At 54.7% G+C, this 27,849-nt stretch overlaps 1 protein-coding gene across 6 annotated transcripts; it reads right to left on the bottom strand.

Annotated features, from left to right (window-relative positions):
- Positions 1-1,243: 1,243 nt before the first annotated feature.
- Letm1 (leucine zipper and EF-hand containing transmembrane protein 1) lies at positions 1,244-26,618 on the bottom strand. 6 transcript variants are annotated; one of them, XM_063230314.1, is made up of 14 exons: positions 26,282-26,618; positions 23,003-23,063; positions 17,261-17,690; positions 13,907-14,050; positions 12,886-13,023; positions 12,363-12,566; positions 11,977-12,096; positions 10,491-10,622; positions 10,120-10,269; positions 9,518-9,649; positions 6,201-6,335; positions 4,986-5,173; positions 4,248-4,386; positions 1,244-3,277 (listed from the first exon to the last, which is right to left on the bottom strand). In XM_063230314.1, exons 1-14 carry the CDS (start codon positions 26,364-26,366, stop codon positions 3,128-3,130), a joined length of 2,208 nt encoding a protein of 735 aa, XP_063086384.1. In that variant the 5' UTR covers positions 26,367-26,618; the 3' UTR covers positions 1,244-3,127. The 6 variants fall into 6 exon arrangements, with proteins under 6 accessions (XP_063086384.1, XP_013009818.2, XP_063086385.1 ...); XM_013154364.2 differs by having other exon boundaries at positions 9,518-9,652; positions 26,282-26,617; XM_063230315.1 differs by having other exon boundaries at positions 9,518-9,652; positions 10,126-10,269; positions 26,282-26,617.
- Between the last annotated feature and the right edge of the window lie 1,231 nt (positions 26,619-27,849).

The following is a 27,849-nucleotide window of genomic DNA, read 5'->3' as shown; positions in this document are numbered from 1 at the left end:
GGAGTAGGATGGCCAGGCCTGGCTGGGAACACCTAGAACTGGACAAATCCCATTGGCCCTGCCTTCCGGGAGAGGACAAATGCTGGTGCTGCCCCATTCCTGGGACCGTTCAGGTTATATTAAAGTCTGGGGGCTTGGCCACCATGCTCTGTCAGCAACTAAGGGACACTGTACCCCCAAGCCACCTGCCAGAGACCTGATACTAGGACCCCAGGCCTGGTAGCGGTTTAGACTTAGTTCAATGCACTGGTCCCTGCAGGGATCCCCTGGGGCTGGGTAGCAGGAAGGCCTCTGACCCAGCCACCAGGGACCCTCAGAAAGCAGGCACAGAGGAGCTGGGGATTTAGCTCAGTGGAATGAGCACCTGCCTCGCAAGCAGGCAGTCGTGAGTTCGATCTGCGGTACCAATAAAAAAGAAAAAGACCAAAAAAAAAAAAGTAGGCACAGGTCAGGTGCTCCCCAGAGACTGGCTTGGCCATGTGGATGACATGACCCCTGGGGAGGCTAGTGGAGGTGGGTGGGCAGGGCTGGCCAGGTAGTGGACACAGGCGCCCCCTAGTGCTCTGCAGCCAAGCTGCACCCCGAAGCACTGTCCTGGCTGGGCCTGGTAAGGCCCCAAGGTGATGATACCGGATTGTCCCTGGGGCTCCCATTTCAGTCAGGAACTCCAGGGGTATGTGGCCGCCCTTGCCTGCTGCTTGGGCTCCTGTACTGTGGCTATTCCCTTCCAGGGCCCGGTGCCCCTGTGGATGCTGCCCCAGGGTTATCAGGAGGGCAGTGGCAATGTCTGTTATTGTGGCAGGTAGGACCCTTTGTGCTGGCTGCTGCTGTCCTTAGCCAGGGTACCTGGGAGAGGACACTGCTCAGGAAGCTGCTACTGGGCTGGTGCCTGCTGCAATCACCTCTACCTGAGCAAGGACCCTGAGCAGCCTGGCACTCTGAAGTGCCTGGGAGGTCAGGAGAAGACCTGTGCCTGCCCTCCTGCCCAAGACCCACCATCCAGGGCCCCCTCTACCTCACCTATCCTCTGGTGCCTAGCCTGCCACACATGGGCTGGGAGCAGACACAGTGTCCCCAGAGGTCCTGAGTTGGAAATTGGCTCCCAGGCCAGGCACAATTTGGGGAAGTAGCCAGGCTCTCAGGCCCCTGTGGGACTGAGGCATCCACTGTGGGTCCTCAGGGTGGGGAAAGTGACCTGGTAGCATGCCTGCAGACCTGGAGAAACCACTGCAAGGCAGACAAATCACCAAGTGGCACTTTATTACACTCTCAGATGTCCGGAAAGCACATTCTGCTTGTCAACACACAGTGCTGGGCCAGCCTGGCACACTGGACAGGACCACCCTGCAGCCCACAGCACTGTCACAAAAGCAGGGGTTTTGATGATCCTGAGCAGTCTCCAGTTCAGACGGCACAGAAGTGACATCATGTTACACATGGCCAGGCCAAGAGATGGGAAACTGCTCCTTTGCTGGTCCTCAGGACTCTGATGACAGCCACCCTCAGGAGACTGGTTGTTTTTAGCAGGGTCTCCCTATGTACATTCAGGCTGGTCTCACACTCATAATGATCTTCCTGTCTCAGCTTCCTGAGTGCTGGGATTACAGGAGATTACACCAATTTTAGAAATACAAGGTGGCCTCCACATTCATGAGTCTAGACTGATCCACAAGGACTCCTAAATCCCTGAGTCAGAGGGGTACGTGCGGGGGCAGGGACAGGGCAGGTTGGTATAAGAGGGAACATAGCTGTGGCACTGGGACCCCAGCTCCTAAGGATTCAGCAAAGGCCAAGTGCAGACACCAGGCAGATGAGAAACAGGCCACTGGGCGTCCAGCTGCCCCCAGGACATTGGCCCACACAAGCCTGCTTCCTTTTAGCCACCTCTCACACAGTGTCAAAGCAATAAATTAGGTCAGTACAGCAAAACGCAGTGCTGGGAGAACCTCCCAGAGATGCCCGCTGAGTGCCACAGGCTCATCATGGTGCCGGCCAGGCCACCAAGCAGGACATGGTGACGGGCCCTGGGCAGGGACACGGTGATGGGCGCACACAGGCCCATTCCCAGCAGCACATACACTTGGGCAGTTGGGGCTGGTCTCCTGCCCTTACAGGCAGAGAAGCTTCCAGTGACTCAGAAGGCTCTTCACGTGAGCGCGGCATGCCCGGCCCCATTCCTGTCCTTGTAGTCCCATGTCTGAGTTCTCACAGGACACTTCTGATGACTGATGAGCCCCATGGGGCCGTCTGCCACCAAGTGAGAAGGCCTGACTCTGCCTAGGCAGCTATGGACTGAGAGGTGGGGTTGGTGGCCTCACTGAGAGCCTGTGGAGAGGCCGACAGCCCAAAACCAGTCATCCCAAGCATGGGGCCCTCTGTGCCCGCCTGTCCTTGCAGACAGGGGTTCGTCAAGGAAGAAGCCATACAGGGTCTGGTGCTGCAAGGGGATGAGGCCTGGGGATGGCTGGTCAGAAGGACAGTGCGTCCCATGCTCCAGGGGCAGTGGCTCACGCCCAAGCCTGAGAGCTCCAGTCCTGACTACGTTAGATGCTGCTCGAGAGCCAGGCAAGCTGTCATTTCAGAGATCATCAGTTCATGGGTGAACCCCAGGCTGGGGTGCCAGGCAAAGTGAATCAAGGAGGAGTCCAGTAAACAGCGAGATCCACAGGAGACACAGGCATGTGGTCAGGGAGAGGCACGGAGCGGCCACAGCCACGGCAGCCTCAACAGGTACGTGGACTCGACTTAGTGATGTGTTCAGGCAGACACTGCCACCAATGTGTGGAATCAGTATCTAGGACTGGCTGGAGCAGTGCCCTCAGCCCGGGGCTGGGTCTGGTGCTTTGCAGTGCAGCACTTCTGGCCGGCTCCACAGGTCGAACCTTCCTGCCCGGCCTGGCCCAGTCAGCGACCTCCAGGCGATCAGCACCACACCATGGTGAGTCCAGTCACAGTTTCCTGGAGGCACCTAGGAATCCAGACTGAGTCTTTGTGGAATGATGAAAATTAAAATTATTTGATCATGAAGTTTCTGATTTATTCCAGGTAGTATTAGAACTGCCACAAGAATCACCTCAAAGCAATCACTTTCACATCATCCCCACCGTGCTGGTGCGGAGCGAAGGCCCTAGTTCTTTGCCTCCACTGCCTCCTTCTCAGCCTTCTCCTTGGCCTTCTCCTTCTCCTCGACCTTCTCTTCCTTTTCCAGTGTGGCCACAATCTCAGCCACCTGGCTGGTGGAGATGTGCACATCTTCTTTGTCTACCAGCTCGATCACCTGCAGAGGAAGGGGTTTAGCAGGCTCCAGTCTCTTTACAGCCCAGGGCAGTGGGAATACTGCTGCCTGGCCCAGGTACCCTTGTCGAGGCCCCAGGTCCTGCAGCTGCCCTGATCCTGAGCATCAATCCTCCCCAGGGGCCATGGGGAGCAGGTTCCTGCTCTAGCCTGCATGGTCCCCACAGGCCAGTGAGTGGCCTGTGTGTGGCTTCTCCAGGGCAGAGCTTGGAGGATGGGGGGGCCCAGACCAAGAAGGGGAAGAAAAAGGTGATGTTGGGGACACATGCCTGGTGGCACCCTGCTTTCAAGAAGAACTGAAAAAAGCAAGCCAGCATCTGTGGTCATTTTGGAATACCACTAGCTCACCAGGCCCACTGCAGGCACAGGGTCCTAAATGATTCTGGAAGGCCGACACTGAGCTGCAGGTGAGGTCCAGATGCCCTGGCAGGCTGCATCCTGTCCAGGCCTTAGGGGACAACCTGAACCCTGGCAGCTGTGTGTGGGAGCCTGGCCCACCTGTCTCTCTCAGGCTTAGCTGCGGAGCCCTGGCAGGTAAGATTTACGCCACCTGTGCCCAAGTGCCTGCCATGAGAATCCCTGAGCAATAGTGGATGCAGGGTGAGCAGGGGTAAGGCTGCTAATGCCTGCCTTGGGGACTCCACTCAGGCTGTCAGGCCAGGGCCACAGTCAGCAGCAGGTGGCCTGTGCCAGAGGGCACCCTCAGGACACTGTCCTGGATGTGTGTGGGAAAGAGCGCAGAACACTGATCATGGCTGTGATCCTGGGCCCTTGAGGCCAGGACAGTCCAGGGAGCAGAGAGGACGGCAGCTATGAGGGTGTGGCTGCTCCCATGCCAGGCATTCCATGCTGACAACTTCATCCTTCAGGATGCGCACTGCTACCGACCCAACGGATCGAGTTCAGGAGGGCAGCACATCCCGCCTAGCCCAGCCCAGGCCTCCAAGACCCACCTTGACGAGGTCGTCGATATTGATTTTGCCATCCTTATTCTCATCCAGCGCAGAGGCCAAGCTGACCAGCTTGTTTTCTGGAATGTGCTTGACTTGTTTCATGGCACTGATGAGCTCTGTGACACTGATGACGTTCTCCCTAGGGACACAGCCTGCATGTGGACCTCCACACCAAACCTGCCACTTGTATCAGGCACCTGACCCTGGCAGCCATCAGCATGGTCCTCCACTGTGGGGTCCCCATGCCCTCTCCTCTAGGTGAGTGTCCAACATGGACACCATGGGAAGAAGGCTCTGAGATGTGCATCCCTCAAGTACAGAGCCTGGGGAGGAGCAGGGCCCTGTGCCAGCTCCCTGCCATGGCCTTGCGGTGTGGCTCCTTCTGCCCAGCAGGCTCACTCAGAGGCAGCAACCCCAGCAGCAAGCTGCAACACACAGGACACGGAGGAGGCATGCAGCCCTAAATGGGCCGGGATGGAGAGCAGGAAGAGGCAAAGACAGCTGGAGGGAATGGGAGCCCAGGAGCTTGGCCGGAGCTGAAGGGAGAATGCTGGGGAAGGGCAGGCAGGGAGATGGGAGCCAGTGACAGGTGTGAGAGTGCAGTGCCCTAAGGCTCTGACTAGACACCTGGGGGTGGCAGTGGTGGTAGTGGCGGTGGCAGCATCGGCAGTGGCGGTGGTGGCAGCGGCGGCAGCAGCATCAGGAGAGCCCAAGCTCAGACCCTGGCTGCCCACTCACCCCACGGGTGAACCCTGCGCTGGGCCCAGCCTGCCGGACTGCTGGCCTGCCTCCAGCTGCGCGATCAGCCTGTCGATCTGGCCGATCATCTGCTGTACCCGCTTTGTCAGCCTCTTGCTGGCTTTTGATTCCTCCACAAGCTGCTCCTCGCCGGTCTTGGAAAGCTCCTTCTTGATCTCTTGCAAGTCCTAGTGAAATTATTTGCAGCTATTTAGAGGGCCTGTCTCGAATAAGGGAGAGTCCTACATAAATTTCACCTGAAACACTAATTCAGCACACTTGGGTAGAGGCTCAGCAGCAAAACCCTGGCCTAGTGTATTTTGAGGCCCCAGGTTCCATCCCCACACTGCAAAATGAAACAAAATGAAACAAAACACAGAGCTGGTGATGCCAAGCACAGAAGGTTGCAAAATCTTATTTCTATTGTGTACCAGTTTGCTCTTATTATTGTGAAGCCAAATGCTGCTGCTTTTGTGGCAGTAAAAACAGAACCTATTCTGAATCTCAGCTTCCCCCATTGCTAAATAATCAAAGGAAGGGTCTGAGGATCCCAAGGCTTTCTTCTCAGATCCCAGGTCACTGTGTTGGGGAGCAAATGTCACAAGGAAGGACAGGTGGGCAGTGAGGGGGCTGAGGCAGTGCCCACCAGCTGGCAGCTGCCAGAGATCAGCTTAACAGTGGCAGGCGACATGTGTCTCCCAGCCTAAGAACCATGATGACAGTTCTTCCCAATAGGTTGGAAAGTAATATTTACAAACAAAACAAAAGGGTGGGTGGCCTCAGGATTTAGCTCAGAGGCACAAGCACCTGCCTAGCCGGCGTGAGGTTGTGGGTCTGATCCCCGGTTCCACAAAAAAACGGAGGGGGCCTCAGGGGGGGTCGAAAAAGGAAGCTTAATGGCAGAGGCCTACATAGCTATATATGTGACCCAGGGTTCACTCCCAAGGGCCACAAATAAAGAAAAACAAAGGCAAAAACAAACACAAAAAGCCTACATAAAAAGCCAGTAAGAAGGCTCTCCCAGGACACCACGAACAGCAAGTTCTCGCTCAGCAAGCACTGCATCTGCAGGACCTCGGCGGGAATCAGGGCCCACAAGCGACGCACCAGGGGCTCAGAATGAGCTCGCCACTGCCTTCTCCCGACAGGAGCACACTCCAACCCCCACTGACTGTCCCTCATGGGCGTCGGCAGGGACCACAGAGCTGCGCCCACCTCACTGTAGTCCTGCACATCCTCCTTCAGCAGCTCCAACTCCTCCTTCTCCTTGGTCAACGACTTCTTCTGCTCCTTCAGCTTGGAACAGGCATCACTCAGGATGTCGATTTCCTCCTTAGTTATTTCCTCTTCCTGGGGCACAGAAACAAGGCTAAGGCAAAAGGGACCAGCAGCTCTCTCCGGAGGGCTCACAGTTTTCTGCTTGTGCTGGGGACACAGTCCCGAGGGAGACAGGGCCCATGTCGCCCTACTCTTTCCAGCAGCCCTGCACACCATGTCCGAGTGTGTTGTCAGGTAGCCCAGGACTTACATATGCACCAGGGAACCAACGCCACAGCCAGAACCATGAACTCATGTCACCTCCTCCCAGGATCCCATCCCCCAACAGGGCTCCAGAAGCAGAAGCGGGAGGCATCTCCAGCGCGCCCCCTGCCGGTCCCAGCCCGTTCCCATGGTCCCTGCAAAGCCTCGCATCACAGAGGGGCTCCCCAGAGCACGCCTGGCAGCTTGCCTGCCTCTGCCTGGCTTCCTGTCCTCAGTGAGTACCACCCAGGCTACTGGGAACAGCTGGGAGCCTGCCAGGGAAGCACCTAGGGCAGATCGGCACAGTCTGGTCTTTGGGAAGCTGCCCCATGGCTTCCCTCCATATCCCCTCCAGTACTTGGTTGAGCTGCTCCCACTTTCTTCCCAATGGGACCCAGACCTGTGTACCAGGCAAGCGTACTCCCCCAGGTGAGAGTGCGGCTGAGGGGCCAGAGCCTCGTGTGTTAGGTGGGCACTCTACAGTAGGTGCGGGGAGCACTGCTGCACACTCTTCTCAGCAGCTGCCAATTTCTCATCATCTCTTTTTCCACTTTTTTTTTTTTTTTTTTTTGAGACAGGGTCTCCCTGTGCAGTCTAGGCTCCTCTTGAACTCACCATGTAGCCCAGGCTAGCCTTGAACTTGCAGCAATGCCCCTGCCTCGGCCTCCCAAGTGCTGGGATGACAGGCAATCCCACCCCAGCCTGAACACATGAACAATCTCGGTAACCGCAGCTCGACAAAAACTCTCATTCCTGCCGTTTCCTAAGGGTTATCTTGGCTATCTCACATTCTCTACATATCCACATAAATTTTAGAGTAAGTTTGTCAATTTCAACAATAACAAGACTTTCTGCAGTTTTGGCAGTCTGGAGGAAATCTATAGGTCAGTTCAAGGTGGGGATGGTGTCTCATGTCTGTAATCTCAGCACTCTGGGAGGCCAAGACAGGAAGATCCCAAAGTGAAGCCCAGTCTGGGAAACTTAGCAAAACACTGTTTCAAAATAAATTTTAACCTGGGCATGGTGGCACACACCTGTAATTCCACTACTCTGGAGGCTCAGGGAGGAGGATCGCTATAAATTCAAGATCATAAATAAATAAACAAATAAGTAAATAAATTCAAGATCAGCCTGGGCTACAAAGTGAGCTCACAGCCGGCCTCAACTGTGCAGTGAAACCCTGTCGCAAAAAGAAAAAAATTTTTTTTAAATGTTGGGACCATGGCTCAGTCCAAAGGCCTTGGGTTTAATCTCCAATATCTCCCAAAACCAAACAAACACACACAGATCAGTTCAAGAATTCACATGGCAGCTACACTAAATCTTTTTTTTTTTTTTATCGGTACAGGGGTCACAACCGCCTGCTTGCAAGGCAGGTGCTTATACCACTGAGCTAAATCCCCAGCTACACTAAATCTTTTTTTTTTGTCTTTTTCCTTTTTATCAGTACCGGGGATCGAACCCACGACTGCCTGCTTGCAATGCAGGCGCTTATGCCGCTGAGCTAAATCCCCAGCCCCGCTACACTAAATCTTACATGCAGGACCACAGCACGTCCTACTAGTCACCTTTGTAGCTCACCTCACAGCACTTTCACTTTTGGTCCACATGTTTTAAACCCTGTGGCAGTTAGGGTGGGTGTCAACTTGGACCAGCTCTGGGTGTGCTGGAGCTGCTGAAGCACACTTCTGGGTGTACCTGGGTGGGCCATAGGGGCGTGGTTTGGGGGTCTATGTCTGGCCCCTTCCTCTCTGCTTCTGGCATCCATGAGCAGTGCAGCTTGCTCCCCTGTGATGTCCCTGCCTTGGCACCAGCAGGCCATGGACTAAATCCACCAAAACTATGAGCCAAATCAAAGCGTTCCTCCTTTATGGTGCAGGCATCAGGTACTGACCGTGTCCAGCAACAGGACATATGACCAACACATTTCTCAAATTATTCCTGAGCAATTCATCCTGAGGACACTGCTGTCAATGACAGCTTTTCTGCAGTACGGAGAAGCCAATCGATTCCAGTCACAAGCATTCTGTCTCTCCCACCCCATGTGGTTTCCACGTGGTCCCTCCCCTTGCTGCTGACTCCAGCCTGGGAGCACTGCAGGGAGTGCCCATCTTAGGGCCTCATCAAGCGGACGCTGCTGTAGGTGCATAGGTACCCCTTGCATGCTCAGCCTTGGGGTTGTCACGGGGGCCGTGGGCAGTGCAGGTGATGGGGGATGCTCTTCTCAGTCTGTTAATAGGCACCTAGGGACTATCATTGTTAACTCAGCTTGAATTCCAGGGACAGATCAGATGTGACCACAGACCTTTTTAAGGAAGAATGTACCCGATCTGCTAGTTTGTTGGAAATTCTCATGTGTGTGTGCAGAATTCTTGATCTTAGCAGGGACTCAGCACCTGGTGATGCCTGCACCATGGCCCATGCCAGGGATGTCTGCTTTCTCTCCTGCCTGGAGTTCTGCTCCTCCCCTGCTCATCTGTCCTCTGGGGCAGGATGCATCTGTGACCCTGGGTGGCATCTGGGTTGAGGCTGCCTTTGGGGAAGGGTTTTAGCTGCACCCTTCTGTCCACAATGGCAGAGCTGCGTGGACACCAGATTTGCATGCAGTGCCATCCACATGGGAATTGTAGTGTTCCACAGGGCCTGGGAAACTTGGCTTTTCAGCTCTTTAAAGGTTCATGCTCTGAGACATCTTGGTGACAATCAGGGTCTCACTAAGTCTTTTCTCCAGCTACATCCTCAGTCAGAAGGAAACAGATCCCACTTACCTCTGAGTCTACCTGGCTGCCCTCATTACTGAGGCTCCCTGTTCCCCATAGCTTCTGCCTGGTTCTTTTGGAGCTCCCAAACCTCCCCCTTTGGATAGGCCACAGGGCCAGGGATGCCCTTGCTACTGGGACTCTCACCTGTACTCCAATGTCTCACCCCAACTCCTCTCATGGGCTACAGGCCATGGTCAGTCTATCCTCACCTGTAGCCTCAGCCCCTGCCCTGGCTTGAGTGTCACTGACCTTCAAGCCTTCCAGCACAGGGGCGGTGTCCTTCAGGACCACAGAGGGCAGGATCACGTCAGGTACCTCCAGCTGTGGCTCAGCAATGGGCTTCCCAAGGGTGGTGGCACCCACACCTTCTAGCTCAGTGCCCTTCTAAAAGGTGAGAAGCAGTGCAGTCACGCCAGCAGCCTTGCTGGGTGCTCAGAGAGGCCTATTCAGTGACAGCAGGGACCTGCAGACCCTTACCTGCAATGGCCACCCAAAGCCCCAAGAGTGCCACAGAGGGTTTGCCTATCTCTGGTCCTCCCTTGCAACATCGAGGAGCAGAGACTGGGGCTGCAGGTAGACATGGGAAGGACCTGGAGGCCTCAGCTTTGGGCTCCTTGCAGCCTACCCCAGGGAGCGGGGGGAAAGCCCTGAGAAGGTAGGTGCTGCAGGGTAGGTGCTGAGGGCCCGTGGGCCCTCTGGCCCTGAATACAAGGAGATGCCCAACCTGTGTCCCCTACCCAGGTTCTCTTGCTTCTAATGCCATCCTGATTACTCCCCAAGACAACAAGGATAGAACCACAGTTTCCACATGTGGACATGAGCTCCCCAGAGCAAAGCAAGGCCCCACTCACTGCCACCTGGGCCTCTGCAGCCCGCTGCAGCTCCTTCTCATGGTGCTCCTGCTGGATGGCAGCCTCCTCCTGTAGTGTGGCCTCCAGCTTTGCTTTGTTGTCCACCTGCTCGCCCTCCACCTCAGCCGCTTTCACCTGAGCCTCCTTGGCCTGCAGAAGAGGGGCACCTGGCAGTGAACACAAAGTCCAAGCCCCTGCTTGTGTCACTCCCTGCTTCATACAGGGGACATAGCAGTCTTGGGATACTGTGAATGCAGCTGCAGACCTGCTCCTTCAGGCTATATGCATAGGGCAGGGCTGCCAGTGAACTGGGCACTGTGCCAGCCCCCAGCTCCCCAAATGGGCAGTCAAGAAATCTCCCAAAGACATACCACAATCTCTGGGAGGGTCTGCAGCGTGGACTTGATCTGGTCAGCAGGTGAGAGGGTGTCAGGGAGGTACATGGCCCGAGACAGCACAAGCAGCGATGTGGGCACCTCCTGGTGTAGGTGCAGGTCCAACCACTGCAACCAAAGACAGACTCACAACATGCCACCTGCTACCTGACCAACTGGCCAGCCACCACAGCCAGGGCTTCTAGCCCAGAGCCTCACTGAGACTCTGGTTTGCTGAGGAAGGGATCTGGCAGCACCAGGCCAAGCGAGACCTAGTGGATGACTTCATTAGGTGCTTAATGACTGCCTCGGGACCAAGGATCACCAGGTACACCAGACCTTTAGGCCCTGGGGCCCAGCCGCCATAGCCCTGAGAGCCAGCAGTACGCCCTCTCTTCACCAGCTCTCCACACTCCCTGCCACAGTTCAGGCCAGTGTCAGACTACTTCAATGACACCAAGACAATTTTCAAACTCAAAAACACTGATCACGAGGGGTTGGGGATTTAGCTCAGCAGCATAAGCGCCTGCCTTGCAAGCAGGCAGTCGTGAGTTCAATCCCCAGTACTAATAAAAAGGAAAAAGACAAAAAAAAAAAAAAAAAAAATACTGACCACATTTGGTCATGAGCTGAAATCAGGCAAAGACGAAGCTTCAGAACAGGGTAAAAATGGAGCTAAGGGGTCAGGGAGGGAAATGTGGATCCATCACAGCCCAATGGGCTGTGCAGTCTGGCAGGGCACATACTGGCCCCTGCTCAGGTGGCTCTGTAGAGCTGGGCTTGTGGAAGGTCAGATGCTCAGGGACAGCAGGATAGACACAGACCAGGATAGACCTTCTAGGGGCTGCTGAAGACACATCCAAAGGAAGACAAGGGTGCAAAGGCTCCACACAGAAATGAAGTTGTGTCAGGAAGAAGCAGCAGCACACCCTTGTCTACACCCTGAGGACACAGGGAAAACTGGCAGGCAGGAGTCAGTATTTAGGCACTGCTCAGAGGCATCCATGTCGGACAGCAGAACAGATGTGAGCTCCTGAAAACAGCTGCCCTGGCGCCCAGACCTCCCAGCCCAGCCACAGATGATGTCAAGGTGCGGGCAAACACACCCTCACCTGCCCAAGGGGACCAGAGACAAGCATCAGGACAACCACTGCAAAAGGCCTCTAAGGTGAGAATATGCACACTGCACACAAGTATGCTCTAGGGTGGTTTAAGAGACCACCCTAAAATGGTCCAGGTGTTCCTGCTATCCCCAATCTTATCACCCTGTTTGCCAGCCTGGAGCTTGACAAAACTCCCATGAGGCTTTGCTGCTTTTTCTTTTTCTTTCTTTCTTTCTTTCTTTTTTGCAATGCAGGAGATGGAATTCAGGGCCTCTGGTGTGCTAGGCAAGCACTCGCCACAGAGCAGCACACCTGGTCCCAGTGGCACTCCCCACGTGTGCAGCACCAGCCTGGGTATGGGTATGGGAGGAGGCACACACCTGCTTCAGCTGGCTCCGCAGCCGGTCCTCAGTGACACCAAGGGCTCGCATGCCCCGTGCCCGGCATGCGGCCTGCAGTTCCTTGACATTCAGGGTGTCCACCCCTTCCTCAGCAATGAGCTGTAAAGAAGAAGCCAGTCACATTTGGCACAGCCAGCAGAGTGGGTGTGCTGATCTTACCACACCAGAAACCAGGTTTCAAATCAGAAGCCCTTTCCCAAGGGGCTCTGCTGAGCAAACAACAGTGCCAGCCTGGGAGCACACACATTACGCGTCGCATAGCTGATTTTATGGCTTTGTGCACCAACTACAAGTTACATGGCAAGAAAGAAAGCAGAAGCAAGGAAGCAGGGCGGCAGGCACAGCCTGCAGAGCCCATGGCTCACCTTGTCGTCAGCCTTTATGGACCGCAGCCGCATGGTGAGCTGGAAGCGCAGGAAGTTGTTGGTGCCGATGGACTGCAGCTCCAGCAGCTTGCACAGCGCCACCAACTGCGGCCGAGTGAGGTTGTCCAGTGTCAGCTCATCCTCGAACAGCTTGGAGAAGCGCATGATTTCCTCATTGCTGGGCCTCTCCCCGGTCTCACGGATCTGTGGAAGCAGCCCAGGCTGGCTCACCAGTAGCTGACAGTGGGCTCTCCAGGCTTGCTCCTGGCCTGGCACCCCTCCCCGGCTTCTCCAGGACCTGCACTTTCCCTCCTGGCCATGGCGGGCAGGACTGTGTTCTGGGTACCAGGCTGGCTCAGCTGTTGAAGAGCACAGCCTTGTCAGCCTGAAGCACATCCTCCTGGGGCTGAGCCCAGGCAATAGGCAGTCGGCTCGAGCTGTCCCAGGAGCCCCGGCTGCTGGGTGTTGCCATGGAGCCTGAGAGAGAAAGGCAGAGCCCACCCAGCTCAGGGACCCATGGCACCTTCTGGAAGAAGGCGGAGAAGTCCTGGGTGGCACTGCCCTTGGCTGCCTTGTTCTTCAGGGCCATCTCCTCAATGGTGTCTTGGAGGAACTTGGCCAGCTCCAGCTTGACCCGCAGCTCCTTCTTCAGCCTTTCTTCCTGCGAGGGCGAGGGCCATACTTATCACTCTACCACCAGCCCATGCGCAAGCTGCAGGCCAGGCACGGAGTGAGGCTGCTCTCAGCTAATAGCAGTGTTTTCTGAAAATCTCTCTACTCCATGCCAGGGCTTTGTTTTTTTTCTTTCTTTAAAATAGTAATGAGAATTGATGGCCAGGGATTTAGCTCAGAGGTGCAAGTGCTTCCCTGGCAAATACAAAGTTGTGAGTTCAATCTCTGGTACCAAAAAAACACAAAACAGTAATGGAAATTAAACTCAGGGCCTTTGCATCAAGCTACATCCTCAGATTCTGTTTTACTCTATTTTAAGACAGGGTCTCACTAAGTCGCTTATGCTGTGATCCAACTTTCAATCCTCCTGCTTCAACCTCCAATAAACTCTTTTCTTTTCTTTTTTTTTGTCTTTTTTTATCGGTACCGGGGATCGAACTCACGACTGCCTGCTTGCAAGGCAGGCGCTTATGCCGCTGAGCTAAATCCCCAGCCCCTATATAAGCTCTTTTATGGCATTTAATAATACAGGATTTGTGAGCTGGGAGTGGTGGCGTACATAATCCCAGCACTCAGGAGGCTGAGGCAGGAGGATCACTGTGAGATCAAGGCCAGCCTGAATTGAGTAGTGAGGTCTTATCTCAAAAGAACAAGAACAATTACAAAGTAATTATGATAATAATAATACTTGTGTGATTATAGCAGGGGCTTGTAAGCCCATCCCACAGGGGATGGATGGGGATGCTGCAATCTGACACAACCACTCAACCTGCCTGGGGCCTCACAACTGCACCCAACAACACAGGAAATGGCAGGGTGCAGCTCAGAGCCTGGGGCTTGCTTGGGATGCCTGGCAGCCAGGCCACCCTCACCTTGATGGACTGTGTCTCAAACGTTGATGGCAGCATGTTGGGGAAAAGCTTCACAGCCACAGGCAGTAGAAACTCCATAAAGGGCACCACCACGAAGACTAGGAAGGGTACCAGGCGGAACAGGTCGGCACAGATGCGGAGAAACTAGAAATCGGGACAATGCTGTCATCGCTTACGGCACAATGATGTACCTCACACCTCCTAAGACCCACGTCATTTTCAAGCATCAAAACCACGTACAGTGCCATCCAGGTGAGGTAGCACGCTGAGATCCCAGCACTCTGGGTGGGGCAAATAAGCAATGTAGTGAGACTCTCTAATTACAAGGGCTTGGTTTACAGGTCTCACATCCAGTCCCAGCTCCCCAGCACCCTGCTCCTCGCACCCGGCAGCACAGGCAGGCCTGAGGGGCACTGTGCTGACTAGAATCATCTGGAAACCGGAAAGATGTCACGTAGCCCCTTTTATGGGGAGAAGTCTTGAACCAGAACAGGGACACAGTGTCACACAACAGCACCGAGCTCTGGACCGGAGCCCAGCATCCTGTGTGGCCCCAGCATCACACTTCTGTTCTGTGTGTTCCACACTCACACAAGGCTGCACATACACCTCCCACTCAGCCTAATGCCCAGCTGGTGCTCCTTTGCCCTTGTCCTGATCACTTTAGAAAGGTCACTTTGTAGTGAAGAGCACACAGTGAGATTCTGCCTTGGAAACACTGAAAAAGGGTTGAGGACAGAGGACTTGGTTTGACTCCCAGGACCATGAAAGAGTCAGTTCCTACAACCACTAGGACAAATCTACCTCTACTCAATCCAAATGATCTGTGAGACCTCAAATCAAGAACCTCAGCCTGTGTCCCTGCAGCACCTGCCCGGCCTTGGAGGCCACCGCCTCTGTTTTCTCCTTCAAGTTTCACTTTCTGCAGCAGAGAAGCAGCCAGGAGGGAGAGGAGTGCAGCGGGGCCTCAGCTCTCCTGCAATCACTCCTGGCCATGGGGAGCTCCACTTTAGCCCTCTATCCAGCATGTTTTAGATTGCTATAAACCTAAAATTATTGTTCAGTGAAAAGCTTACTAAAATCTGGTCATGGTGACATATGACCTGGGAGGCTGAGGCAGGAGAATCAAAAGTTCAAAGTCAGTATGGGCAACTTGGTAGGACTTTTTGTTTTCTTTCTTTCTTTTTTTCTGTTTTTCTGAGACAGGATCTCACTAAGCAGTCCAGACTGGCCTTGAACATGAGGTGATCCTCCGGCCTCAGCCTCCTGAGTGCTAGCTAGGATCACAAGTGTGTGCCACCATGTCTGAATAGACTCTGTTTTAAAAATTAAACTAAAAGGCCAGGCATGGTGACTCACGCCTGTAATCCCAGCATTCAGGAGGCTGAGGTGGGAGGATCATTGTGAGTTCGAGACCAGCTTAGGCTACAAAGTGAGCTCAAGGCCAGCCTGAGATGCATAGTGAGACCCCGTCTCAAAAAAGACAAAAAAAAAAAAAAAAAAAAGAAAGAAAAATTAAACTAAAAGGACTGAGAATGTAGCTTATGACAGAGTATACCTGGCATCAATCCCCAGTAATGCAATAAGATACTAATGATAAATAGTAAGTGAGCACATACACAAGACACAAATTGTGATACAAAACTAACAAAAGTGCCCAGGAGCCAGGAAGGAGAAAGTACTCCTGGGACGGAAGGAGGAATAGCAGGGATAAAAAAGGCCGCATAGGGGCCAGAGGTTTAGCTCAGCAGCGTAAGTGCCTGCCTGGCAAGCACGAGGTTGTGAGTTTGATCCCAATAGCAAAAAATAAAAGAGGCTGCACCCATGACGGATACTCAGGCTCCCCCAGGATGCTACTCTGGGGCCCATGGGATCCCACAGTATCCACGTCAACCCAGCAGAAGCCAGCTCAGCCCCCAGCCCCAGCACATGGGTCCAGGGGTGAAAACCCCCAGCCCAGGACACCCAGCGGTGCCACTCACCGGGCAAGGTCTACAGCAGAGCCCAGGGCAGGAAATAAGTGTGTACAGAGTCAGTGAAGACATAGAGAAGGAATTAAAAACTCAGAAAAGGGCAAGACCCTACCAAGAAATACCAAATAACAGGTTTTAAAAAATCAGACAGAACTGCTAAAGGGAAAAAGCCACTACACAAGAAAACCCCAGGAACCAAGCCAGGCATGGTGACACATTCCTAGAATCCCAGCACTTGGGAAGTGGAGGCAGGAAGATCATTGTGAGTTAAGAGACCATCCTGGGCTATGAAGAGAGCTCAAGGCCAGCCTGAACTGCATAGTGAGACCCTGTGTCAGAAAGAAAAACAGAAAAATCCCTGGAGTGGGCAGGTAGCTCAATATAAACAATGCAACCTAGGTTCAACCCCTAGTGCCACTGGCGGGAGGTGGACAGACAGGCAGATGAAAAAGCAAACCTCGGCAGACACATGAAACAGATTAGTTCAGCCAAAAAAAGAATGAACAAAATTGAAGGAAAGCACCTTCCCAGCTGCAGCCCTGACAAAAAACGCAGGAATCTTTTTCAGTCCATGTTGTCTATGAGGGGCTTACTGTGTTGCCTGGGCTGACAGACACTGCTTTCCTCAAGGGAACTAGTTGCCTCAGCTTTCTGAGTGGCTGGGACCATAGGCACCAACTTAGGGCCAGAGGACAGCAAGAGTGGGTACAACCTGGGGGCTCCCCACAGCCCTGGCTCACAGATCCCATGCAGTGAAGAGAGACAGGAACCCCAGAGGGCCGTGTGAGCCTTGCATGCAGAGATGGAGGCAGCAAGACGGAAAAGGCAGGCGGGCCTGCACACCAGGTCCTTGGAGGCTGCAGCCGGCATCTGAACAGGGACGTGGCTACAGCTCCAGGGAGAGCACTGGCCTCCATGTTGGCCCAGGGCGAAGAGAAACAGAGGTGGGCCAGGGCCAGCAGCCGCCACACACAGCACCAGAGGCAGGAAGAGACCCCAGGGTCATCAGGCAGGTCAGTTCCATTTCTATAGCCATCAGGTTTCAGTCAAGTCCCCCAGAAGCCCAGGGTCCACAGGTGGGCCTTGGAAGGGGACTGTATGCCTTAGACTCCTGAGAGGTGAAGGCATGGCAGGTGGATCGGGGAAGAGTGGGCCCCTGGGTGTGGACTGTCAGGGTGTATCCCCCAGTCCTCCAGCCCCAGACCCCATCCACCACACCAATGCCACAGACCCGGTGACCTGTGACTGAACCCCCTCCAAACTGAGCCAAGCAAACCTCTTTCACTCAAGCCATGGCGCTGGTGCTTCATCTGGGTGATAGGAAGTGATTCACACACAGAATGGAAGCAAGGAGGAGCCCCCACGGCACCCAGTGTCTTACCTGCCGCCGCTCCCGGCGTGTTAGCGTGTGACCATGCAGAATGCGCCAGAGTGTGCGCGCAGCAATCTTGGTGTCAATCCAAAGCAGGCGGAAGCCGTGGTAGTAGTGCCTGAGCTCGTCTAGCACGCGCTGCCCCAGGGACCTGCGCACCGCTGCTGGGGTTGCTGGGCTGTACACAGGGCCGCCCTCCTCCAGCTTTTTGTTCTTGTCCTTCAGAGACTTGAGGGACTTCTCCACCACAGAGTCATCATGGAGAGGGGGCGATGAGTGCCAGCCACGCATGGGCAGGTAGCAGGGCCGTCCAACCAGCACTGCCATGGCAGCAGGGCCCCATGGTGCTGCCACCACCATGCACAGGTACTCAGGCCTTGGTGTCCAGCAGCACAGGTGCAGGGGGCGGGCCAAGGCACAGCAGCCAGAAGGGACAATCCTTGAGAGAGGAAAAGGGACAGTAATGAGGAGCTAGCCACCCACGGGGACATCAAGCCACAGACCTCAGCACATCACAAGCCACACATGACCCACTTACTTTCTGATGCTGAAACACAGGAACCCAAAGGACATGTGGCCAACTTGGGCACTCTGTGTCACCCCAGCCAGGCACGAGAGGTCCCCAGAGAGGCAGCAGCAGGTAGTTGACACATGAGCCCAAGCCCAAGCCCAGGACACAACCAACCTCTGGAACCTAGGTGTGTGGTGGTCAGGGTGCACTTTAGGGACGTGGGCAGATGGGGTACACAGTGCATCACCCGCGCAATCCCAAGGTCTCCCTTGGCAAGTGACTCTCAGAAGCAAAGGCTCCAGGGCTGGTGCAAATCAATGACAGAGCCGAGGCCAATCTCTATGCCCTGGTCCCTGTACTGTTCCCAGACTCTGTCATAGTGTATAAATGCCGTGAGGGCCATTGCTGTCCCCAGCAGCTGGCAGTGCCAGCAGAGCCTGGAGTTTGGAACACCTGGACCCCAGAAGAGTGGACTGCCCATTATCACTGAGACTAAAGGGTCGGACAAGCCGGCACTCTGCAAGGTGGCGACCTCCGCTTCCCTCACCTGCCACCCAGAGACTGGGTGGGCAGCACCCCAGCTGAGGGTCCATATGTGGCCACCACCCTGTACCCATGAGGACCTGAGTGCTGCCGTCCACATCCCCATGGCTCCTTCAGTCCATAGCAGAATCCACGCTGGCTCTGCCACCACCTTGAGGCCTGGCTGGCAGCAAGTGTCATGGTCACCAGGACACAGGGCAGGCACCAGGGGATAAGACACTAGACAGGGCAGGGACAGCAGAGCCACAGATGTGTGTGTTCCCTCCATGTTGTCCTGAGTGTGTGCCTGTTGTTTTTGCCCCATGTGTGTCACTGTGTGACCACTCTCTCAGCCTGTCCTGCCTGTGTCCCTGGCGCCTGTGTTCTTCTCTCTGGAGCTGCTGTCCAGCCCGCCCACCCTCTGTCCACGGAAAACCCCTGGGCCCAAACCCACCCATTCCTAAGTGCCAGAGTCCGTGAGTACTCTAGCTCACAATGCCACTCGTCCTTCTGTGCCCTGTATGTGCCTCAGCTCACCTGAGTGTGCATGACAGAAGCACCACGTGTGGAGCCAGCACCGGGCTGCCCTGCCAATTTCCACACATGCAGGGAAGAGCCGGCTTCCACAGCAGGGAGTGACAGTCACAGTTGCAGAGGCAAAACAAAGACAGGGAACAAAGTCAGCAGGCAAAGAAAGACACGGACTACCACGTGGACAAGCGTGGTGCCACTCATCTGTGATTCCAAAGGTTGAGGCATGAGGGCCCCAAACTGAAGCCTCGCATAAGCTATTTTCAAAAAGCAGAAAATATGCAACTTTTTTAGAAGTGTCCTCCAACACAAAACTAGCCCAGCTGTTGCAGCCTCCCAGCCTGTGGCAGGGAGAACTAAGGTCTTGGGAGGCCAGCCCAGGCTCCCACTGCTCTGTTGCCTGAGCCGCTCCAGCTTTTCCTTCTTGTGTGCTACTGGTGTTTGAACCTAGCATCTTCACATGCAGCTGCATCTCCAGCGCTTCTTATTTTTTGAGACAGGGTCTTGTTTAGTTGCTTAGGCTGCGCTGCTCCTGCCTCAGCTTCCCAGAGTGTTGGGACCACAGGCTTCTGCCACCATACCTGGCTTCCTTTTCTTTTCTTTTCTTTTTTTTTTTCTTTTGTTTTGCTACATCACCTGAAAAATGAGGGGAAATCTCCCTTAACAAAAGGAACAATGCAATAAAAAACAAACTCCTGGGGCTGGAGATTTAGCTCAGTGGCATAAGCACCTGCCTTGCAAGCAGGCGGTTGTGAGTTCAATCCCTGGTACCGATAAAAATGAAAAAGACAAAAAAAAAAACCAAACTCCTGCCAGGCAGTTAGACTGGCTATGTGAAGAAGCTAGGACACCACTGTGAGGCTGTTTACTTGAGAATGCTGACATCCGTGGCCACCTGGACATCTGGCTGTCAACGACGAGGAAAAGTAAGCAATGCTTGCAAAGGTGCCTCAGCTACATGGCCCTGGGGAGCAGGCATCAGAACACAGGATGGGGAACTTGAACCTGCTGTCCTGCCACCTTGAGCTCTTGGTGTTGAGAGTATAACCGCCTGCAGGGGGCTCCCAAGAGGACAGCTCCCCAGGCGGCCCAAAACTCCTGCCCCAGGCTGTCACTGATAGGTATGACAGGTCAATGGCCCAGGTTAACAAGGAGGACACCAACCAGAACACCACCCCACTTCTGTGTGACATGATGCCCAGAGTCCCAAGCTGTCCCAGCAACAAAGAAGCAGCAACAGAGGACCAGCACTGCCACTGCTGCCGCCGCTGCCACCACCACCACCACCCAGGGGAGGGAGCAGGAGGGGTCCCAGACTGGCCAACATTCTCCTCAGAGATTGCAGGGTGTGATTCTGCACCAGGCGTGAAAGCAGAGCAGCTGGGGGACATGTAGAGACCAAGTTTCCAGCAGCTGGACCAGCAGTTCCACGCTTGGACATGCTCCAGGGCTGCCAGGCAGAGTTAGTGCACCTGCATCCCAGCCTCCCTGCCTGTCAGAGCTGGGTGCTGCCAGCAGCCTTCACACCGAGATAAATAAGGTCAAAAGCTGCTAGAAAAGGGCCAGGGACAGAGCTCAGCGGCACAGTGCCTGCCTGGCAAGCACAAGGTTGTGGGTTTGGTATCTGGTACCAAAAAATGAAACCAAAACCTGCCAGAACACATCTGTGATTTGCCTCCGATCACATTCCACTGCCAGGGCCCTAAGCCATCTCAACTTCAGGGGTGAAGATCACCTGCACTATGGTACTGATGGCTATAATCACAGCACCCTCACGAGTGTGACTTAGGAGTTCTTATGTGATGTAGCCAGAATGAAAAATAAAGGAACTTATTGCTCCTCATCATAAGTGCTGATGTAGCCAAGTACAATAGCACCTGCTGAGGCTAAAAAGTCATAAGTTTGAGCCCAACCTGGCCAACTTACTGACTTAATGAAATTCTTTCAAAAAAGAAAATAAAAAGGGCACTGGGAATGTAACTAGTGTGAAGGCCCTGAGTTCAATCCATAACACTACCAAAAAAAGGGTGGAGGTATATGAGTCCATCACTTTACCATTCCAACTGTTTTTAATACCCAACAATGCAAACTTGCTAAAAAACTATACTGATAAAAGCACAGCTTTTATGGTCTAACATAAACCTAAAATGCTAAAAAGGTGTTCAACCAATCCAACATTTACTCTAAACAAAAATATTTTAAAGCCAGGCATGGAGGGGCAGGCCTGTAATCCCAGCACTTGGAGGCTGAGACAAGAGGACTGCTGCAAGCTCAAGACTACATAATGAGACTCTGTCTCCAAAAATGGGAAAAAAACAAATCAATGAAAGGGCCAAGTGGGGAACCAAGAGTGTAGTTCAGTGGTAGAGCACCCCTGGGTTTAATCCTAGCACTGCAAAAATTTTAAGGTAAGGAGCTGGGCATTCAGCTCATTGTTAGGGCTTAGCATGAGTGAGGCCTTGGGTTCCATCCCCAGCATACACACACATACACAAACCCACCTGGAAAGATGTGAAGTTCATAAGTCACTATTCCCAAGGGGTCTAAAGGGTCAGTAACAATACAGTCACAACCCCAGAGTGTAGAGTTGGTAAGTTCACCTGGAAGGACACTCAAAAATTCTGAGGAAGCCAGAAATGCAGTAGGAACCTGGTCCCTAAAGCAGAGCTAAGACAGAACTAGCAAAAACAGTGGACAGCAGGAGCTGATAATTGACAGATGACTGATGCCTGGGTGGGCTGGATAGGGTGCCCAGCCTTGCCCCAGACAGGTTCATACAGACAAAGTACATCCACAGGCCAACCCCTAACCTGCATCCCTGACCTAGGAGCAGCCCTGGGGGCCACTGCCTGCAGGTACCGGGGAGCTCAGCCTGCCCCAGCCCTGTGCTCCCTTGGGAGTCACATTCACACAGCAGCAATAAGATGGTGGACACACTGGTGGACCCGACAGCACACGGCCTCCTGACACTGCCAGAGAAGACACAGAAGCTGGGTCAGACCCACCCAGGGGTTTAGAGTTGAAGCCACGGACAAAACAACAGGCTGGCCAGCTGTCACCACCTAAGCAAACACTGTGTGCAGTAGTGACCCTGCCACAGAAACACTGCCCCTGCCTGCAAAGCCACGCATGCTTGGCTCCTCAGTGGCACCTGACAAGGTCACGCTGTTGAATGTGCACCCCAGCACAAGCTTCACATGTGACTTGTCGTTTCTGTTGTATAAGTTAAATCTGCCTCAGAAAGTCCCACAGGGACTTTTGCAGCTTAGACAAGACAGATGCAGCTTTAACAGATGAACATGAAAAATTTCAATGCTCCACCACCACAAGGAGTGGAGGGAAAGGGTGGATGCACACCACACACACCCACAGGTAGCAAGCAAACTGGAGGGATGATGAAGCCAGGAGAGAGTGGAGTTCCCTAGGACACAGAGGTAACCAGGCTGCCATCAGCAGAGACAGTGCCGGAGTGCAGAGGGGGAGCCAGGTACTGCCTGACAGAGAGGGGAGTATGCTTCCTCCAGGAAGCCCTTTGGCACCAGCCCGCTGACCTGGCAGTGGCACCACACGCCCTCTCTGGACACTGTCACCATCTGTCAATCACTGCTTATCATCCTAGTAGGTGCAAAAGGGGAGATGTGTGCAGAGCCAGGTGAGGGCATATGGTCACCCCTGCGAGGGTTTCTGAAGGACCAGATGTGCAGAATCCTGCTGGGCCCACACATGGATCCCCACAGCCCAACCCTGCCTTGGGCACAGTCAAGCCAAAGGCAATGGGGGACATAAGAGAGCTTAGGCCACCTAAGCTAACAGCACTTTGTTGCTATGGTTCCAACTGCACTGGAAACAGACACAGAAGGAAAAGTCAGAAAAATACTAAAGCACTAGGCATATATGTAACTGGTGCTAGGATTAGGAGTATTTTTTTTTTTTAAATATACTACTATAAGGGTTGGGGATACAGCTCAGCAGCACAGCACCTGCCTGGCAAGCATGAGGCAGTGAGTTCGAACCCTGGTTTCAAAAAAAAGTAAAACCCCATATTAAAAAAAAAAAAAAAAAAAAACCTACTATAGTGATTATACCTTTTGAAATAACAAAGCACGGGTTTAAAAGAAATAAAGAACAAGCATCCCACCAAGTGCAGGCTCCTCTAGCAGACAGGGACAAAGGCAGGGTTTACTTACACTCGGCTTCTCAACCCCACAGTGCTGGTACAGCTGAGACAAGCTCTGTGCCCCAGACTTCCTGTAACAGAAACAAAGAGACAGTGAGTGAACAGGGCTCTGCAGCTGGCTCCCAAGGCTGACGGGGAAGGGACTCTTGCAGAAGCCCCCAAGTGAGTCTCTGAAACCTGCCCTGCCTTGGAAGGCTCTTGGCCGGAAGCAGGGTCTCCCCAGCTCCTGGGGGCAGCTCACTGCATTCCTTGGCCAGGGACTTGCAGGCTCCTACCAGGTGGAACCCACCCCACCAGCTTCAGTAGCTCTAGTGGCAGAAACCAGACCATACAGGACCCTGATATAGATAGCCCTAGGCAATAAGCAAGGACCCCTAGGAGGTCAGACAGGGAAGGCAGGGCCAAGCAGAAGCCACTTCTTCCACACAGTGAAGACAGGCACACACCGTGCCTCAAGGACATTGCTGTGTTCTTGGGGCTCCCCAACACCCTGTGGTCCTCTAAGTGTGGAACTGCCAATACTGAGCAGCTCAATCCACTGTACAGGCCGGACAGGACAGCATGGGCACAGTGGGCCAGGGTGCTGTCCCCAGGAGAGGCCAGGCAAGGGGCCAGCAGGGCAGCAGGCAGCACCCAGGGATGCCATCTGGTCCCAGCCCTGCAGCCTGTGAGGACAGAGTGTCACTAAATGTCATTAACAGAAAACAACTCTCCCATTTCTGTCTACCATTTAGGGACTTTTGGCACCAAGACCATCTGATTAGCAGCTGGGTCACACCATTCACAATTCGTGACATGAAGAATTAGCTACAGCAGGGCATGGTGGTACAACCTGTAACCCCAGTACTCGGAGGGGCTGAGTCTGGTGGACAGCAGGTTCAAACCCACCCTGGGCAATTTAGTGAGAAAAAGATTTTAAAAACAGGTAGAGATGTAGCTCAGAGCAAAGGCCCAGGATTTAATCCTTGTATCAAAGGAGTCAGTTTAGCTACATTCTTACTCGCATCAATAATAATGAGTTAAATAGATAGCCAGGAAATCACACCAAGTCTCTGGCCTGGGCACCCACCATGCCCCAGAAAGCAGACAGCCTGTGAGGGTACTGAGGCCACTGAGGGGGCATGTTCCTGGGTGGCCAGGCAGGGTCCATGCTGCCTGTACTTTTACTGACTATAGGTCTGGAGGATCCTGTGATTCCCTCAGCTTTGATAACTTGCTGGAAAGACACACATAATCCACTCCGTATCACAGCTTGCCATGATACAGGTGAGCAGCAGAGAGAGGTAGAGGGTGGAGGGGTCCCTGGCACCCAGGCCCGTCAGAAGCTCAGGGCAGGGCTGACACACCTGGAGCCCTCTACACACGCTCCTCTCCCGGAGGCTAGGACAAAGACTGAGACGGTTCCAACCTCTCCTCTCCACTGGGCTAGCTCTAGCTAGGACCTGCAGAGCCTTCTTGGTAGCTAGAACCTGCAGAGCCTTCTTGGTGTGAACTCAAAGTGCATTGTGACCAATGAAGCCAATCCTGTCACTCCAGGGGTTCTGGGACTCAGTGCCAGGAACAGGAACAAAGGCCAAATATGTTTTAACACACTTTTCTCTCTTCTGAGACACCGTCTGGCTACATAGTTCAGGCTGGCCTTGAACTTACCATATGGCCCAGACCCCTCTATAATACACAAAGACCGTGCCCCCACCCCAGCAGAGCCCTCACAGGGCCCCCCACCTCCTCCCCTGAAGCCCCTTTCTGGGCCAGGACCCACAGCCTACTGGCCAGCCAGACCTCCTCACCTCGTGCTCTTTTTTTTTTTTTTTTTGTCTTTTTTGTGTTTTTATTGGTACCAGGGATCAAACTCATGACTGCCTGCTTTCAAGCAGGCACTTATGCCGCTGAGCTAAATCTCCAGCCCCTAATATAATTTTTGGATTGTGAGAAAGACTGGAAAAGGAATTACAATACTTAGATGACTGTACACAAATTTTGAGATTACAGTATTTCAGGGTATCATTTCCACTATCTCCCACCAAAAAAACTCAAAAACAAACAAACAATCTACAGGCAACACTGCATTCCTGGAAGACCACCATCACCACACACACACAAAAGAAAAGGCTAGCTTTTTTTGGATCAGGGTCTCACTATTAAATTCAGGCTGGTTAAAGTCATGTAGCCCAAGCTCCTCTCAAACTCTTGGCAATCCTCCTGCCTCAGCCTTCCAAATGCTGGGATTATGGGCCTGTACCACCATGCCCAGCTGATTTTAAAACCATAAACATGCTACAGAAGTGGGAAGTGGCAAAGTACTTTATGGCCATCCATAGGTACAAAGAGCTTTCCCAGCACAGCAGGCCTTAGACTGCCCTGACTCTGCTGGGCACCTCCTTGCTCCCACTCCTTCCCAGCCAAAACCTGAGCTTCCGGGTTTCTGTAAACCCAAAGGCAATGGGTTCTGTGTCCTGGGTCTCTTTCCCAGGTCAAGCTTCCCTCAATGTCACAGACAGGTCACAGACTCAGAAGGTGCGCGGCCCTAGGATACACTAGAAATCGGGGAAACCTGCCTATCCCCATCCCAGGTACAAGGACCCAGGGTCTGTCAAGCCCGTCTCCGACTCTCTGCGGCCCTCCCCTAGTCTCCCATACTCTACGGCGCTGCTTCGGACTGGAGGACAGTACCAGGGCTGTCTCCGTCCGGTGGCATTTTCCCAAACCCTCTCTGTCAGTAACAGTGACCTGGGCCGACCCGGGCGAGTAAGGTCACAGCGCCACTGCCTGGTGCGGGCCGGGCCCGACATCGCTGTGCCAGAGGCCGCGAGGCACAGGGGCAGCGCGGAGGACGGGGTCACAAAGGAGAGAAGCAGGCACAGCGAGAGGCCGGCGTGCGGGCTGGGCTGACCCTGGAGGGCGCGGATCCGCGAGGAGGGACAGACGCACGGGACCGTCGAGAAGGGAGGAGGACGGCGATCGTGCAGGGACGGGGGACGCGGGACCGCTGGGCAGGAAGGAAGACGAGAATCGGGCATAGATGGGGCCTGCGGGGACAGCCGGGGAGGGAGGAAGACGGCGATCGGGAAAGGACAGTGCACGCGGGGACAACGGGGCAGAGAGGACAGGGACTGGGCCCGCGCGGAGGGCGGGGACACGCAGGCGGGACCGTCGCGGCAGTGGCCCTCGGCTGCAGCGTCCCGGGAAGCTCCCGGTGTACCCGGCCCGCGCCCTCCTTCCTCGCGGATCCAATCACCCCCTGGACCCGTCGTGGGGTGACGCGGGCGCGCAGCGAGTTGAGCCTCACCCTTGCCCCGCGGAGCGGCAGCCCGGGGCTGCGGGAGGCGGGCGGGTGCCCGGCCGCGGCAGCTCCTCAGCAAGATGGACGCCATGCGCCGGCCGCGGCAGCCTCTGGCTGCGGCCTCCTTCTCGCCCTGCTCCTCAGATGTTCGCTGTCCCGATAGCGCCTGGACCGGGCCGCGCGGACGTGACGGCGGTGGTCGGTTCCTGGCAGCAGGCGCTCAACTCAAAGACACTGCACCCGAGGCGGCCATGTCCCGGCACCGACGTCCCGAGGAGCGGAGCGGAGCGGGCCGACAGCCACTCTCATTGGCCCCGGGGCGCCAGCCGCGGTCCAGGTGAGGGGCGGGCCCCGCTGCCGACTACCGGTCCCGGCGTGCATTGGGCCGCTTGCCCTTCCGGGCGGTCGACTACTAGTCCCGGCAAGCGCCGGGCGGCCTGCCCTCCCTACCCATAAACTACATATCCCGGGCTGCATCGGGCGGCCCGCCCGGCCGACTACATGTCCCGCCTTGCATCAGACGGAGACGCTTCCCGGCTCTTTGCTTTCTGGCTCACGTAGTAGTCGAGCCTCACTAGCAGTCCCGGCTGCTCGCGTAGTTTTTATGGTTTTATGCGCACTCAGCGGAGGCCGCCACACCGGGAATCCAGTGGGATCCTGGTCTACACCACGCCAGGCTCTGACTTATGGGAGCTCGCGCTTCTCCGTTGTTGCCCCAGTGGCCCTGGACCGGATTCCCTACCCAGCCGGCGCTCACTCCTGAGCTTCGGCCCGCAACCCGCTCTGGGCACCGACGGAGACCTGGCTGCGGACAGGCGGCCAACCCCTCCCCCGGCACCGCACCCCGAAAGTCTCCTTCCCGCCCTGCTGGCAGAGCTCTAAGAACCCTGCCGTCCAGCCCTCCCCGGCGAACCCCCCGCGATCCCCACCAGGCTCATTACCGGGATCCCCCACAGCTCTTCCCACCGCGAAGGCCCTTCCCTTCCCTGGGAGCCGGGTGAGTGGTGCAGGCTCATAACCCCAGCGCTCTGGGAGGCTGAGGCAGGAAGACCACAAGTTCGAGGCCAGCCTGGGTAATTTAGTGACTTAGACCCTGTCTGGAACACAAATGAGGTGAAGGTGTGCTGAGTTTGTGGCCCATGCAAAGGCTCTGGGTTCAATCCCTGTGCCACCATCCTCCATCTTGTTTGCTGGTGTAACTCAGGGTTCAGTGGCCACAGGCCTTCCCGCACAGTGGTTACATCTCTGCTCAGTAGGAGCCCAAGTGTGGAACCACAGATCCAGCCCACACCCTGGTCTCCTGGGAGTGTGCTCCCCAGGAGAGAAGCAGCGGGTTTAGTGGTTTCTCCAAGCCCGACAGCAGCTGCTGGACCAGCGCAGGCTAAGGACCCCAAACTCAGTAGAGACACACATATGTCGGGCACCTGGACGATGGCCTGGAAGCACCCCCATGCCACTGAGCATCAGCACCATAGATAAGGGGGCACCTTGCACTAGCCCCTGCCACTTTAACCTCACATGCAAACTTAAGCTACGCACAACCGGGGCTGGGGATTTAGCTCAGCAGCATAAGC

The sequence above is a fragment of the Cavia porcellus genome, unplaced genomic scaffold (assembly GCF_034190915.1).
Source record: "Cavia porcellus strain 051 isolate PalLab524CR breed Dunkin Hartley unplaced genomic scaffold, mCavPor4.1 scaffold_18, whole genome shotgun sequence".
Lineage (NCBI taxonomy): Eukaryota > Metazoa > Chordata > Mammalia > Rodentia > Caviidae > Cavia > Cavia porcellus.
This window is presented reverse-complemented; position numbering and strand designations above follow the sequence as displayed.

Excerpts from the sequence above, each read along its gene's own strand:
- Letm1 (XM_013154364.2), bottom strand. The coding sequence starts at position 26,366 with ATGGCGTCCATCTTGCTGAGGAGCTGCCGCGGCCGGGCACCCGCCCGC. Across the intron at positions 14,051-17,260 it reads CACGCCGGGAGCGGCGGCAG|TTTCTCCGCATCTGTGCCGA; the intron begins GTAAGACACTGG and ends CCCGATTTCTAG. Across the intron at positions 13,024-13,906 it reads TTGAGACACAGTCCATCAAG|GAAGAAAGGCTGAAGAAGGA; the intron begins GTGAGGGTGGCC and ends TCGCCCTCGCAG.